This window comes from Haliotis rufescens, unplaced genomic scaffold (assembly GCF_023055435.1).
Source record: "Haliotis rufescens isolate VD_foot unplaced genomic scaffold, xgHalRufe1.0.p SCAF_4, whole genome shotgun sequence".
In the NCBI taxonomy this organism is placed as follows: domain Eukaryota; kingdom Metazoa; phylum Mollusca; class Gastropoda; order Lepetellida; family Haliotidae; genus Haliotis; species Haliotis rufescens.
In genome coordinates this window covers 65,050,743-65,068,690 of record NW_025964112.1, presented here as the reverse complement: position 1 = coordinate 65,068,690, position 17,948 = coordinate 65,050,743, and the positions used below count along the sequence as shown (strand labels likewise).

Genomic DNA, 17,948 nt, shown 5'->3' with positions numbered 1-17,948 from the left:
ACATTCCATTTCGCGTGCGATGTCAAGTTTCCATATGAGGACATATGAGGATATTCATTACTATCCATTGTTCTTTGATAATGGAAGTAAATTGCATCTGGTCAGATGACCCTGTATTCATCTAATTAACCTGATACATCACTTATACATTTACACATTAATGAGTTATCTTGCATATTAATGAGGGATTGGTGACCTAAGTTTCCATATAAGGATATTCATTACTATCCATTGTTCTTTGTTAATGAATGCTCAAGTAATCTTATCTCTTAGAAGTTATCTACTAAACTACGTTATTTCACTCTATTTTTTCTCATGAAAATGATTCTGGGTATAGGTTAAACGAGTATTTTTTCCATTGAAATAGGAAACTGAACCGACATTTTGAACTCAAACATCTTTTAGAAAAAAGAATAGAATTTTACAGTATTAAAACGTCATATACCAGACTGGCATACATTACAGTCTTCAACACACGGGTTTCACGATACCGACTCTATATTTCTCCGAGCTGACCTCTAGCTAGGAGTCAACACTGTTAACCCTTATTTTTTTATAAAGTTGTCATGGCAACTGTTTGTTAAAAGGAACTTATAATAGGTAACACTAGAAGAGTTAAGAACTGGACATGTGGTTTCTATGGAAATTCAACTCACACCCCTCTTTGCCACATGTGACAGTCATTACTACGCGAAATACATGCGTCAATGGCATATGTCTAACAATGACATTCCTTTCCCCGTGAATCACATTTGAACCTCGTAGTAGCCACTTCCAAATAGGGACACTCATTACTACGCTGTGTTCTCACTTAGTGAAAGGACTCATTAACACACTGCATTCGTGCATTGGAACAACAGACCTCTCATTAGCCTTTCTGACCTGTGACGTCATGATTATATTTGACTATAAATGACTTAATGCACTTGCGGATCAACTTAGTCTCATATCGCTTTGTGGAATGGGACCACATAGAACTGACTTGTAGGTCAGGCGCGAGATTCAAACCGAGGACACGTGACACCCATGAGCGTTCATGGCAACGTCCGCCATCTTGTTTTTTAGACACATGTTGTTCTACGTTTAACGAATGGTCAAGTAATTAATTGCATGATTGCATCCCGTCAGTTGACCCTTAATGAATGTAATTGAATATCGGGAGATCTTTCTACATGAACCTGTTCCTGGGCTTTTTAATATTACCACTCATAGCCCGCTACCGAATGCCCACAGAGAAATTTCTTCAACGCAAAAGGTTCAAATGTTTACCACATGTTCTCGCGCCAAAATGGTCTCACAATGACATTCCATTCCACGTGAGTCAAGACCCAACCCAACCCCCGGTCGTAGTATCATGTCCATATAGGGACATTCATTACTATCCCGTGTTCTACGGTTAACAAATGGTCAAGTCATTCATTGCATGATTGCATCTGATCAGTTGACCCTTTATTAACCTAAATGACCTGTGACGTCATGCATACATTTGCATATTAATGAGTTATTCTGCATATTAATGAGGCAATGACGTTGACAACACCCCCCTCCCTCAAGGTCAAGGTTATGTGACGTCATCAGTCACGTGGGGTTACTAGGTGCACTTGTGACGTCATCAAATGAGGGGGTGAGGGGGGATAGTTATCAAATGTTATCTACTACGTTGACAATTACAAGTCGGCTTCCTTTAAACACTATAGCTATGTGCCAGCATACTGTGTGTAGAGAGCCTGTTGACACAAGTCGAAAGTCACACCAGAAACCTAAGATTGTGGGTTCGAACCCCGTTTGCCCCCGATTATGTTTCTAGGTTTGGCAACACCATATCCCTGCTCATTGGTTTCACCTAAGTTGTAACACCTAAGACCAGGATGCTTAGGGCTTTCCTCCCACATCAAGCTGATATTCATGATTTAACTGGAATACTGTTTGGGGAAGGCCCCAAAACATTTGCATTGACATTTGTTATTTAAACATCAAGACTGTCACGTAATTCTTTTGTATGAACAACATTTGATGTGCTTTGATTTTTGTTGTCCTTTGCCACATGCTTCCAGATATAGACTTTCACGTTATTTTGTCACTGTCAAATATATCCCTTGAGCAACTATAGTACTGAATATAGTTGCGTTCATTTCGCACATTAGGTCAATGTTACCCAGCTCACAATCACTGACAACAACGAAGGAATTTGGGTCAGAGCATATCATTGTATTAGTAAGATATGGCTGACAAAGCTTGTATTGTTGTCAAGTTTATAACTTGGTATGGCGCAACGGATTTAACATACAACTCATTGACTATAATAGACATAGTTTAATTAAAGTACCTATTTATCTACTTTGTTCTCTCTATTAGTCAACACTGGTCTAGATGACATGAAACCCTTTTGTAATAACTATTGATCAACAGAATGGTTAACAGGATCAACAATTACTTTCAATAAACATGAGAACCATAAATCTTATCATTAAAATATATCATCCATTATTTACAGTACAAGAATAGTAACTATACTTCAAGCAGCATATACTTGGAAATGATTTTAACAGAATTCCTACTTGAATAATCAAGTGTTTTACATGGAAATATACTACAGAATAATACTACAAAATGAACTATGATCAATTATGTATTTTATAAATGGATTTTAAGTGAGGAGCATAACATTAAAACATTACTGTAAAATTGAAGCGCCCTGCAAATCACTATTTAAACAAGACAATCAGAGTTGTCTCCCATAACCTTGGGACATTCCATTACAATGCCTGTGGAGAGTTGAATTGATATATCTAATGATAGAGAGGGGATAACCACCTCAGTAACCCACGAACAGCGATGTTTGCATCTTACACTAACTTAGAATATATTGCCTAACAGAAGGTAAACACAGGTTAGGCAACGAATATCCTTCTGCGTGTATGGAGCCCTAAACTAGTGTATTTACCATGACCAACCTTCTCTGCCATGCGATCTGACAACACCGACATACCGGGCGGGTAGCGCAAGCTTGAAATAAGCAGATTACTCAATCTAACCATTTACCAGTGTTTCCAAATTCGTTTTTTTATCAAATCTAGGTTACCTTATGTACATTATTACTTATATTGCGGCCTTATGTCGACCATCAATTGTAATACAAACCTGGAAACAACAAAGGAAATAGGGTCAGTATCTTTGTATTCGTAAGAACATGGCTGTCAGAGCTACGTCAGCCAACGAGGTATACGCATTTGGTCATGAGGTGACGCTAAGTTGCGAGAACCTTGAAGAATGACATAGTTGTTTCCCTAAGCCCAGTGCTGAGACAAATGATACACGCTTAAAGAATTACTCTCAACAAGATTGCCAGCAATGAGACACCAGTATTAGTTTGAATGTGGGGTGGGGCCTTGAGCACATACATTTCCAACAGAGATAAAGTACTATATACAACCCCTGTCTGTTATTTACAGTAAACTGTATATGAATTGGTCAATACAAGCTTATGTTAATTTGATATCAGACCCTGTTTTTGTTCCACAATAAGAAATACGTTTTCAGTTCACGTGGAAAACGTATTTTAGGCTTTGCGGATAATGTACTGAATCATTATTGTAGTATTTTTTCTGTCTGCAGGCTTTGGTCTTAATGTATACTCAGATGGTAACATTAGGGAGGGGACGGGAGACGCATACATCAGCCTGTCTGTTCAAAATGGCACCGAGGTTAACGTCACAATCAACACCGTGGACATGACTGCCACGGCAGGGGAAGACTATGAGGCCATCACCGACAGACGTGTCACATTTTCTGCAGACCTACCTGATTACAAGTTGACGGTGCACATTATAAATGACACGGTGAGACAACCACGATATATTCGTAACACAATAAATCAGGAAGATCGGAATAGGCACATGAATGGCTCGCTCTTATATGTTTTTTTCCACAGTGTTTGGAAAGATAATCTGCTTCATCCCACTTCTACCTTATAAATCACCGGAAACCTATTACTAAACATTAATAATCTTCCCTACAAATCATTAGGTTTACTACAGCTAGAGTCATAAGCGAACACGCTGAAATTGAGAATGTCTTGGTACTAGTGAAGATCAATTTGAATTAATACAGCGACAATGACCGTCCACCACCCATCTGTCCAGTTAACAGTATTATAGACATATTATTACCTTGTTTGGCGTAATCACTTTCTTAACCCCACGACATGAAGAAAACTGTGTGTGCCTGTATTTGAAAACGGAAGTGTAGAGATTTGTCCATTCAGTCCGCCGTCCCATCTTGTACCCGGAGGCAGCTGTACACATATAGGCAACTACAAGACTTTCATTTGAAACCGGCTGAAAATAAACGGACAATAATAAACTGTAAAACGATTTAAAGTAATACATTTTGAGCACTTCTAAACATGGAAACCAGTACTGTTGTAAGAAGTCGTGATAACAATGTATGTAAGTAAAGGCGACATGTTTAAATACAAATGAGCAATACATAGCATTGGGAATCAAATCATGCATTAAAGATGTGTTTCAATACCCTGGTTCATGTCAAAACATCTGCAGGCACAATTCATCACAGGCAATAGCTGTTCATCCTTTTGACGGTGACTTCGTACGTTGTATCGGACTTTGGAGTCACGTGGGCTCCCTACAACCCACTATCCTCATGCTACAGTATTATACGCTCGTACCAATGACAATATGATCACTTCACGTTCACATAACACACGTTTCATCAAATATCATAACCTGACGTATTAACCTAACTGATTCTTCAGCTGATGGAACCTTCAGAGACTTTCCTCGTCACAGTCAACGGAAGCAGCCTCAGCAAGAACCTGACAATAACTGTGAACATAGAAGATGATGACCGTAAGTACACCCAGAGGGAGGGAGTGAGTATGGTTTTACGCCGATTTTAGCAATAGTCCAGCAATAATAGGGCGGGGAACACCAGAAATGGGCTTCACACATTGTACTTATGTTGAGAAACGAAACAAGGCTTTCCGTGCAACGAGCGAACTCTTCAACCCCATCGCCCCAGGGACACAGACAACTCCTAGAACATGACTAAGTTAACTCAGGGGAATATGATAGTAAGTATACGCGGAAAACTCCTAGAACGTGACTACGTTAATTCAGTGAAAAATGATTGTAAGTACACCCAGACAGCGAGACTGTGAATACGTTATCACAGGGGAATTTGACCGTTAGTACACCCAGACAGCAGGAACGTGACTACGTTAACACAGGGGAATATGACAGTAAGTACACCCAGACAGCAAGAACGTGACTACGTTAACACAGGGGAATATGACAGTAAGTACACCCAGACCGCAGGAACGTGACTACGTTAACACAGGGGAATATGACTGTAAGTACACCCAGACACCGAGAACGTGACTACCTTAACACATGGTAATATGACAGTAAGTACAACCAGACAACAAGAACGTGACTATGTTAACACAGGGGGATATGACAGTTAGTACACCGAGACAGCAGGAACGTGACTACGTTAACACAGGGTAATATGACAGTTAGTACACCGAGACAGCGTGAACGTGACTACGTTAACATAAGGGAATATGGCTGTAAGTACACCCAGACAGCGAGAACGTGAGTACGTTAACACAGGGGATCATGATAGTAAGTACACCCAGACAGCAAGAACATGACTACATTAACATAGGGAAATATGACTGTTAGTACTCCCAGACAGCGAGAACGTGACTTCGTTAACATAAGGGAATATGGCTGTAAGTACACCCAGAGAGCGAGAACGTGACTACCTTAACACAGGGGAATATGACTGTAGGTACACCCACACAGCGAGAACGTGACTACTTTAACACTGGGGAATATGACTGTAAGTACTCCCAGACAGCGAGAACGTGAGTACATTAACACATGGGAATATGACAGTAAGTACACCCAGACAGCGAGAACGTGACTACCTTAACACAGGGGAAAATGACTGTAAGTACACCAGAAAGCAGGAACGTGACTATGTTAACACAGGGGAATATGACTGTAAGTACTCCCAGACAGCGAGAACGTGACTACGTTAACACAGGGAAATATGACAGTAAGTACACCCAGACAGCAGGAACGTGACTTCGTTAACACAGGGGAATATGACAGTAAGTACACTCAGACAGCAATAACTTGACTACGTTAACACAAGGGAATAGGACAGTAAGTACACCAAGACAGCAGGAACGTGACTTCGTTAACACAGGGGAATATGACAGTAGGTACACTCAGACAGCAAGAACGTGACTACGTTAACACAGGGGAATATGACAGTAAGAACACCCAGACAGCAAGAACGTGACTACGTTAACACATTGGAATATGACAGTTAGTACACCCAGACAGCAAGAACGTGACTATGTTAACACAGGGGAACATGACAGTAAGTACACCCAGACAGCGAGACTCTGAATACGTTAAAACAGGGGAATGTCACAGCTAGTACACACAGACAGCGAGAACGTGACTACGTTAACACATGGGAATATGACTGTTAGTACACCAAGACAGCAGGAACGTGACTATGTTAACACAGGGGAATATGACTGTAAGTACAGCCAGACAGCGAGACTGTGAATACGTTAAAACAGGGGAATGTCACAGCTAGTACACCCAGACAGCGAGAACGTGACTACATTAACACAGGGGAATATGACTGTAAGTACTCCCAGACAGCGAGAACGTGACTACCTTAACACAGGGGAATATGACAGTAAGTACACCCAGACAGCGAGACTGTGAATACGTTAAAACAGGGGATTGCACAGCTAGTACACCCAGACAGCGAGAACGTGACTACATGAACACAGGGGAATATGACTGTTAGTACACCCAGACAGCAGGAACGTGACTATGTTAACAGAGGGGAATATGAATGTAAGTACACCCAGAGAGCGAGAACGTGACTACGTTAACACATGGGAATATGACAGTTAGTACACCCAGACAGCAAGAACGTGACTATGTTAACACAGGGGAATATGACAGTAAGTACACCCAGACAGCAAGAACGTGACTACGTTAACACAGGGGAACATGACAGTTAATACACCCAGACAGCGAGAACCTGACTGCGTTAACACAGGGGAATATGACAGTAAGTAAAACCAGACAGCAAGAACGTAACTACGTTAACAAAGGGGAATATGACAGTTACTACACCCAGACTTCAGGAACGTGACTACGTGAACACAGGGGAATATGACAGTAGGTACACCCAGACAGCAAGAACGTGACAACATTAACACAGGGTAATGTGACTGTACATACACCGAGACAGCGAGAACGTGACTATGTTAACATAAGAGAATATGAATGTAAGTACACCCAGACAGCGAGAACGTGACTACGTTAACACAGGGGTTCATGATAGTAAGTACACGCAGACAGCAAGAACGTGACTACATCAGCATAGGGAAATATGACTGTTAGTACTCCCAGACAGCGAGAACGTGACTACGTTAAAACAGGGGAATATGACTGTAAGTACTCCCAGACAGCGAGACTGTGACTACGTTAAAACAGGGGAATATGACTGTAAGTACTCCCAGCCAGCGAGAACGTGACTACATTACCACAGGGGAATATGACTGTAAGTACTCCCAGACAGGGAGAACGTGACTACGTTAAAACAGGGGAATATGACTGTAAGTACTCCCAGACAGCGAGACTGTGACTACGTTAAAACAGGGGAATATGACTGTAAGTACTCCCAGACAGCGAGAACGTGACTACATTACCACAGGGGAATATGACTGTAAGTACTCCCAGACAGCGAGAACGTGACTACGTTAAAACAGGGGAATATGACTGTAAGTACTCCCAGACAGCGAGACTGTGACTACGTTAAAACAGGGGAATATGACTGTAAGTACACCCAGACAGCGAGACTGTGACTACGTTAAAACAGGGGAATATGACTGTAAGTACTCCCAGCCAGCGAGAACGTGACTACATTACCACAGGGGAATATGACTGTAAGTACTCCCAGACAGGGAGAACGTGACTACGTTAACACAGGGGAATATGACTGTAAGTACTCCCAGACAGCGAGACTGTGACTACGTTAAAACAGGGGAATATGACTGTAAGTACTCCCAGACAGCGAGAACGTGACTACATTACCACAGGGGAATATGACTGTAAGTACTCCCAGACAGCGAGAACGTGACTACGTTAAAACAGGGGAATATGACTGTAAGTACTCCCAGACAGCGAGACTGTGACTACGTTAAAACAGGGGAATATGACTGTAAGTACACCCAGACAGCGAGACTGTGACTACGTTAAAACAGGGGAATATGACTGTAAGTACTCCCAGACAGCGAGAACGTGACTACATTACCACAGGGGAATATGACTGTTAGTACACCCAGACAGCAGGAACGTGACTACGTTAACACAGGGGAATATGACTGTAAGTACACCCAGACAGCAGGAACGTGACTACGTTAACACAGGGGAATATGACAGTAAGTACACTCAGACAGCAAGAACGTGACTGCGTTAACACAGGGGAATATGACATTTAGTACACCCAGACAGCAGGAACGTGACTACCTTAACACAGGGGAATATGACAGTAAGTACACCCAGACATCAAGAACGTGACTACATTAACATAGTTAAATGTGACTGTTAGTACTCCCAGACAGCAAGCACGTGACTACGTTAACATAAGGGAATATGGCTGTAAGTACACCCAGAGAGCGAGAACGTGACTCCGTTAACACAGGGGAATATGACTGTACATACACCGAGACAGCGAGAACGTGACTATGTTAACATAAGAGAATATGAATGTAAGTACACCCAGACAGCGAGAACGTGACTACGTTAACACAGGGGTTCATGATAGTAAGTACACGCAGACAGCAAGAACGTGACTACATCAGCATAGGGAAATATGACTGTTAGTACTCCCAGACAGCGAGAACGTGACTACGTTAAAACAGGGGAATATGACTGTAAGTACTCCCAGCCAGCGAGAACGTGACTACATTACCACAGGGGAATATGACTGTAAGTACTCCCAGACAGGGAGAACGTGACTACGTTAAAACAGGGGAATATGACTGTAAGTACTCCCAGACAGCGAGACTGTGACTACGTTAAAACAGGGGAATATGACTGTAAGTACTCCCAGACAGCGAGAACGTGACTACATTACCACAGGGGAATATGACTGTAAGTACTCCCAGACAGCGAGAACGTTACTACGTTAAAACAGGGGAATATGACTGTAAGTACTCCCAGACAGCGAGACTGTGACTACGTTAAAACAGGGGAATATGACTGTAAGTACACCCAGACAGCGAGACTGTGACTACGTTAAAACAGGGGAATATGACTGTAAGTACTCCCAGCCAGCGAGAACGTGACTACATTACCACAGGGGAATATGACTGTAAGTACTCCCAGACAGGGAGAACGTGACTACGTTAACACAGGGGAATATGACTGTAAGTACTCCCAGACAGCGAGAACGTGACTACATTACCACAGGGGAATATGACTGTAAGTACTCCCAGACAGCGAGAACGTGACTACGTTAAAACAGGGGAATATGACTGTAAGTACTCCCAGACAGCGAGACTGTGACTACGTTAAAACAGGGGAATATGACTGTAAGTACACCCAGACAGCGAGACTGTGACTACGTTAAAACAGGGGAATATGACAGTAAGTACACCCAGACAGCAGGAACGTGACTACGTTAACACAGGGGAATATGACAGTAAGTACACTCAGACAGCAAGAACGTGACTGCGTTAACACAGGGGAATATGACATTTAGTACACCCAGACAGCAGGAACGTGACTACCTTAACACAGGGGAATATGACAGTAAGTACACCCAGACATCAAGAACGTGACTACATTAACATAGTTAAATGTGACTGTTAGTACTCCCAGACAGCAAGCACGTGACTACGTTAACATAAGGGAATATGGCTGTAAGTACACCCAGAGAGCGAGAACGTGACTCCGTTAACACAGGGGAATATGACTGTACATACACCGAGACAGCGAGAACGTGACTATGTTAACATAAGAGAATATGACTGTAAGTACACCCAGACAGCGAGAACGTGACTACGTTAACACATGGGAATATGATAGTTAGTAATCCCAGACAGCGAGAACCTGACTACGTTAACACAGGGGATCATGATAGTAAGTACACCCAGACAGAATGAACGTGACTACATTAACATAGGTAAATATGACTGTTAGTACTCCCAGACAGCGATCACGTGACTACATTAACATAAGGGAATATGGCTGTAAGTACACCCAGAGAGCGAGAACGTGACTCCGTTAACACAGGGGAATATGACAGTTAGTACACCCAGACAGCGGAACTGTGACTACGTTATCATAGGGGAATATGACTGTAAGTACTCCCAGACAGCGAGAACGTGACTACATTAACACAGTGGAATATGACAGTAGGTACACTCAGAGAGCAAGAACGTGACTACGTTAACACAGGTGAATATGACATTAAGTACTCCCAGACAGCGAGAACGTGACTACATTAACACAGGGGAATATTACTATAAGTACACCCAGACAGCAGGAACGTGACTACGTTAACAAAGGGGAATATGACAGTAAGTACACCCAGACAGCAGGAACGTGACTTCGTTAACACAGGGGAATATGACAGTAGGTACACCAAGACAGCAAGAACGTGACTACGTTAACACAGTGGAATGTGACAGTAAGTACACCCAGACAGCAAGAACGTGACTATGTTAACACAGGGGAATATGACAGTTAGTACACCCAGACAGGAGGAACGTGACTACGTTAACACAGGGGATTATGACAGTAGGTACACCCAGACAGCAAGAACGTGACTACATTAACAGAGGGTTATTTGATGTACACACACCGAGGCAGTGAGAACGTGAATATGTTAACATAAGAGAATATGACTCTAAGTACACCCAGAGAGCAAGAACGTGACTACATTAACATAGGGAAATATGACTGTTAGTACACCCAGAGAGCGAGAACGTGACTCCGTTAACAGAGGGGAATATGACTGTAAGTACATCCAGACAGCGAGACTGTGATTACATTATCACAGGGGAATATGACTGTAAGTACTCCCAGACAGCGAGAATGTGACTACATTAACACAGGGGAATATGACTGTAAGTACACCCAGACAGCGAGAACCTGACTACGTTAACATAGGGGAATATGACTGTAAGTAAACCCAGACAGCGAGACTGTGACTACATTATCACAGGGGAATATGAATGTAAGTAGTCCCAGTCAGCGAGAATATGACTACATTAACACAGGGGAATATTACTGTTAATTCACCAAGACAGCGGGAACCTGACTACGTTAACACAGGGGAATATGACAGTAAGTACACCCAGACAGCGAGAACGTGATTACGTTAACACAGGGGAATAGGACAGTAAGTACACCCAGACGGCGAGAACGTGACTACGTTAACACAGGGGAATATGACAGTTAGCACACCCAGAGAGGGAGAACGTGACTACTTTGACACAGGGGAATATGACAGTTAGTATACCCAGACAGCAGGAACGTGACTTCGTTAACACAGGGGAATATGACAGTAAGTACACCCAGACAGCAGGAACGTGACTTCGTTAACACAGGGGAATATGACTGTAAGTACACTCAGACAGCAGGAACGTGTCTACGTTAACACAGGGGAATATGACAGTAAGTACACCGAGACAATAAGAACGTGACTACGTTAACAGAGGGGAATATGACAGTTAATACACCCAGACAACAGGAACGTGACTACGTTAACACTGGGGAATGTGACTGTAAGTACACCCAGACAGCAAGAACGTGACTACGTTAACACAGGGGAATATGACAGTAATTACACCCAGACAGCAAGAACGTGACTACGTTAACACAGGGGAATATGACAGTTAGTACACCCAGACAGCAAGAAAGTGACTACGTTAACACAGGGGAATATGACAGTAAGTACACCCAGACAGCGAGAACGTGACTACGTTAACACATGGTAATATGCCAGTAGGTACACACAGACAGCAGGAACGTGACTTCGTTAACAAAGGGGAATATGACTGTAAGTACACCCAGACAGCAAGAACGTGACAACGTTAACACAGGTTAATATGACAGTAAGTACACCCAGACAGCAAGAACGTGACTTCCTTAACACAGGGGAATATGACAGTAAGTACACTCAGACAGCAAGAACGTGACTACGTTAACATAGGGGAATATTGCTGTAAGTACACCCAGACAGCGAGACTGTGACTACATTATCACAGGGGAATATTAATGTAAGTAGTCCCAGTCAGCGAGAATATGACTACATTAACACAGGGGAATATTACTGTTAATTCACCAAGACAGCGGGAACCTGACTACGTTAACACAGGGGAATATGACAGTAAGTACACCCAGACAGCGAGAACGTGATTACGTTAACACAGGGGAATATGACTGTAAGTACACCCAGACGGCGAGAACGTGACTACGTTAACACAGGGGAATATGACAGTTAGCACACCCAGAGAGGGAGAACGTGACTACTTTGACACAGGGGAATATGACAGTTAGTATACCCAGACAGCAGGAACGTGACTTCGTTAACACAGGGGAATATGACAGTAAGTACACCCAGACAGCAGGAACGTGACTTCGTTAACACAGGGGAATATGACTGTAAGTACACTCAGACAGCAGGAACGTGTCTACGTTAACACAGGGGAATATGACAGTAAGTACACCGAGACAATAAGAACGTGACTACGTTAACAGAGGGGAATATGACAGTTAATACACCCAGACAACAGGAACGTGACTACGTTAACACTGGGGAATATGACTGTAAGTACACCCAGACAGCAAGAACGTGACTGCGTTAACACAGGGGAATATGACAGTAATTACACCCAGACAGCAAGAACGTGACTACGTTAACACAGGGGAATATGACAGTTAGTACACCCAGACAGCAAGAAAGTGACTACGTTAACACAGGGGAATATGACAGTAAGTACACCCACACAGCGAGAACGTGACTACGTTAACACATGGTAATATGCCAGTAGGTACACACAGACAGCAGGAACGTGACTTCGTTAACAAAGGGGAATATGACTGTAAGTACACCCAGACAGCAAGAACGTGACAACGTTAACAAAGGTTAATATGACAGTAAGTACACCCAGACAGCAAGAACGTGACTGTGTTAACACAGGGGAATATGACAGTAAGTACACACAGACAGCAAGAACGTGACTACGTTAACATAGGGGAATATGGCTGTAAGTACACCCAGAGAGCGAGAACGTGACTACGTTAACACAGGGGAATATGACTGTAAGTAAACCCAGACAGCGGGACTGTGACTACGTTATCACAGGGGAATATGACTGTAAGTACACTCAGACAGCAGGAACGTGACTACGTTAACACAGGGGAATATGACTGTAAGTACACCGAGACAATAAGAACGTGACTACGTTAACAGAGGGGAATATGACAGTTAATACACCCAGACAACAGGAACGTGACTACGTTAACACTGGGGAATATGACTGTAAGTACACCCAGACAGCAAGAACGTGACTACGTTAACAGAGGGGAATATGACAGTTAATACACCCAGACAACAGGAACGTGACTACGTTAACACTGGGGAATATGACTGTAAGTACACCCAGACAGCAAGAACGTGACTGCGTTAACACAGGGGAATATGACAGTAATTACACCCAGACAGCAAGAACGTGACTACGTTAACACAGGGGAATATGACAGTTAGTACACCCAGACAGCAAGAAAGTGACTACGTTAACACAGGGGAATATGACAGTAAGTACACCCACACAGCGAGAACGTGACTACGTTAACACATGGTAATATGCCAGTAGGTACACACAGACAGCAGGAACGTGACTTCGTTAACAAAGGGGAATATGACTGTAAGTACACCCAGACAGCAAGAACGTGACAACGTTAACACAGGTTAATATGACAGTAAGTACACCCAGACAGCAAGAACGTGACTGCGTTAACACAGGGGAATATGACAGTAAGTACACTCAGACAGCAAGAACGTGACTACGTTAACATAGGGGAATATGGCTGTAAGTACACCCAGAGAGCGAGAACGTGACTCAGTTAACACAGGGGAATATGACTGTAAGTAAACCCAGACAGCGGGACTGTGACTACGTTATCACAGGGGAATATGACTGTAAGTACACTCAGACAGCAGGAACGTGACTACGTTAACACAGGGGAATATGACTGTAAGTACACCGAGACAATAAGAACGTGACTACGTTAACAGAGGGGAATATGACAGTTAATACACCCAGACAACAGGAACGTGACTACGTTAACACTGGGGAATATGACTGTAAGTACACCCAGACAGCAAGAACGTGACTGCGTTAACACAGGGGAATATGACAGTAAGTACACCCAGACAGCAAGAACGTGACTACGTTAACACAGGGGAATATGACAGTTAGTACACCCAGACAGCAAGAACGTGACTACGTTAACACAGGTGAATATGACAGTAAGTACACCCAGACAGCGAGAACGTGACTACGTTAACACAGGGTAATATGCCAGTAGGTACACACAGACAGCAGGAACGTGACTTCGTTAACAAAGGGGAATATGACAGTGAGTACACCCAGACAGCAAGAACGTGACAACGTTAACACAGGTTAATATGACAGTAAGTACACCCAGACAGCAAGAACGTGACTGCGTTAACACAGGGGAATATGACAGTAAGTACACTCAGACAGCAAGAACGTGACTACGTTACATAGGGGAATATGACTGTAAGTAAACCCGAGATACCTCAGTAAGCAGAAGTGAGACAGTTTGTATGACGTCACGGTTCATGTTAACAAAAGAGGTTGAGTAAAAAAACAAACTTCAACAAAGTATTGAACACGTGTAACTCATGCAGTGTCAAATGTTAATCATATTCATGCATTAACCTTTAGTCGGGGTATTAGTTTTGCCAGACCTTCTTTAAAGTACCTATTTCTGACAATTGTTTCAGATCCTGTGAACTCTGATTGTCATCGACTTGGTGAATATTGTCTGGATGGTGGTTCATCATGTTACTCGAACGGCGTCTGCTGGTGTTTATATCCTCATACAGGACCAAACTGTGCCATAAACAGTGGTAGGTTGTCCGTAAGAATCTGAACGTCATGTTATATGTAAACGTTTTTTGCTTTTAGCATAGTTATACCAAATGTTTGAAATAAAAGTGTAAGTTATTTCATTTCGATTTTAAGATGCATTAATTTAGATAAGAAATAGATAGTGCTGCCCTCGTTGAACTATGGATGCAAAACAAGACTGATTCTACGTAAGATTGATATTCACGTATACGTTTATTTGAAATATATATTATGAAACATAACATACCCTGCCAATCCAAAAGGCCGTATGGCATGCGGGGTGACTTCAGCTTTTCAGTTGCCAACTGCCCCTTTATGTAGACCAATATTCAAGTAGCTCCAACCTTTAGTATCCACATTTAACAACTTTTGAGGTATAGTCGATAATACACCTCTTCGAAAATGGCAATAAGCGTCATACGACTCTTGCTCAGTTGAAATTTCAAGATACGTGAGTTAAAATTTCAAGAAAATGACCTAGACATTTTGAGATAATAAGTTGAAATATCAAGATAATAATTGAAATTTCAACTTATTATCTTAAAAATTCAAGTTATTATCTTGAAATTTCAACTTTGTATCTTGAAATTTCTAAAAAACATATGACCCTAAAAGGCTTCCGTACTTGAACTGTGTCAGGCGTGTCATCAGTGCATTGGTCACACAGAGGTGACACCTCCTTATTCTTCTTCTTCGTCACTATTCTTTCACTTATACGTTTAGAGCACATATAATTCTTGATCAGTTTTAGAAGGCAGGGATAGATCCACTGTATTCAAATGACCAACTCCATGTTTAGTTCCCAATTTATAAATGTTCAGGCCAAACGGAATCTTGCCATGATCTTGTCATTATAAGTACAAGTATCAGTAACTAATTATCAATGATGCGCTAGAAAGGTATGTCCCAATACACACTTGAAAGACCCTTTCAGGCAGAAATTACTGTATCCATCTGAACACCGTTTATACCAAGCTTTGTGATTTGAAAAGCGTCCCCTATGGTTCGACCAAAGGCAGTTAAACAACCAAAGAAAAATGTTGCCAAATAGGCCAATGCTATAAGCTGACCGTAAACTAAATCATTTCATTCTGTAAGTCACAATATCTGGTCCCATGTGAACAAAACAGAGAGAATTACCTCCCCTACCCAAATTCGGGTGGGCGCAGTATTTTGGGAATTCATTGTCGGGAATACTGTGCGCAGTAAAAAAATACATCGTATCCATTCAGCGAAATTTGCCATAACAGCATCACCAAACATGATAATTTACCATTTAACGAGGCAGTGTATCAACATTTTAAAAACCCCAAAACATCTAATACTGGATACACGTTGGCAACATCGTACATTGTAACCTATATCTTTGCACTTGCTTGCAAATTTACATAGATAATTTGATGGGTATAACTTTGTTTTATTCTTTCAGATCACATACAAGGAGGACCTGGCTGTGGCAGTCTGGACTGTGTCCACGGGACGTGTATGTCTAATGGGACACTAGCCACCTGTGCATGTGACCGGAACTATACAGGCGACCTCTGTGACAGGGACAGATGTACGATAACCTGATTTATAGAACAATATTCACAATATTTCCCTACTGCAATTCTCTTTGAAATCACTTGGTACTACGTTTATGTTAAAGAGCTTCTTGTAATGTAACATTGCTCTTACTGCTGAGACCATAAATGACTATCGTCAAATTTAATTCATTGTGGATCGTCTTTTGTCTAAATAACTGTTTTTAGTTCAACACAGGTGTTCTTTTTATATATCAGTATATCACTCGTTTATGATTCTGACTTCTTGTATAGCTTAAAAGATTCAGTATTGGATCTAGTTGATGGCATGAAGTGCAATCTCTAATTCTCTACTTACTTTCTGGTGGATTACTAGAATGTTACTGTGACTGCAAGTAGCCACAGAATATTTGTCTGACACATATTCTTCTCTTTGCAGAAAATTGCTTTTATCATCTGATGTCAGTATAAATACAAGCGAACCACACTGTTGTCATCAAATTAGTCCAACATATAGCAATAGCTCAGTATACACGATGTCATGTGCTATCTTACTATATAATATTATGCCAGCTTTCACTGACGTGTTAATATACTGAAATAAGGGAATAATGACAAATATAGTCAAATAAGCTTAATGATCAGTACAATTGAAATAGAGCGCATACAAACTCAACACATGTCAGAATCAAATTTTGAGATGTATTTGTGTGCATTGTTTCACACGTGTATTTGACAGACAAGGCTGGGAACCCATGCTAGCATATCATTTTACTGTGTCTAAAACTAAGTGTTCCCTCATTAATTTCCACCATGTACATCACTAATCCGCCTCTACTCGACCAAGACATGTTTGTGTTACCTAAAGTTAAAACAGCTACCCTAAAAGTGTTCACTGTTCACTTCAGACTTCCATCAGTGTAACCCCAACAACATCAGCATCTGCCTCTCCCCTCCTCAAAACAGCATATACTCCGTCACCGACGTCTACGTCACAGGCTACAGAAACACCGCCGACTGTAACCTCACGCTCGCCCCCACCCCACCTGATCCTAGCGACGGCATCGTGGACTGGTGTGAGGGGTATGCCGGAGTGTTCGACTACAACACCACCTGTGGAGAGGTCGATTCCATTACAGAGGTGACTGTTGTCTATTTGATAAACGAACATACCTGCCCAACAGTGTCTT

General features: G+C 42.1%; 1 protein-coding gene across 7 annotated transcripts in view; it reads left to right on the top strand.

Annotated features, from left to right (window-relative positions):
• Nucleotides 1-17,948, top strand: part of LOC124152911 — a 38,089-nt gene that overhangs the window by 14,916 nt on the left and 5,225 nt on the right. For all 7 annotated transcript variants that reach the window (XM_048382594.1, XM_048382593.1, XM_046525993.2 and 4 more), the window contains exons 3-7: nucleotides 3,616-3,839; nucleotides 4,775-4,868; nucleotides 15,109-15,234; nucleotides 16,665-16,793; nucleotides 17,667-17,899. In XM_048382594.1, the coding sequence (XP_048238551.1) occupies nucleotides 3,616-3,839; nucleotides 4,775-4,868; nucleotides 15,109-15,234; nucleotides 16,665-16,793; nucleotides 17,667-17,899 (806 nt within the window). The remainder of the gene's footprint in view (nucleotides 1-3,615; nucleotides 3,840-4,774; nucleotides 4,869-15,108; nucleotides 15,235-16,664; nucleotides 16,794-17,666; nucleotides 17,900-17,948) is intronic.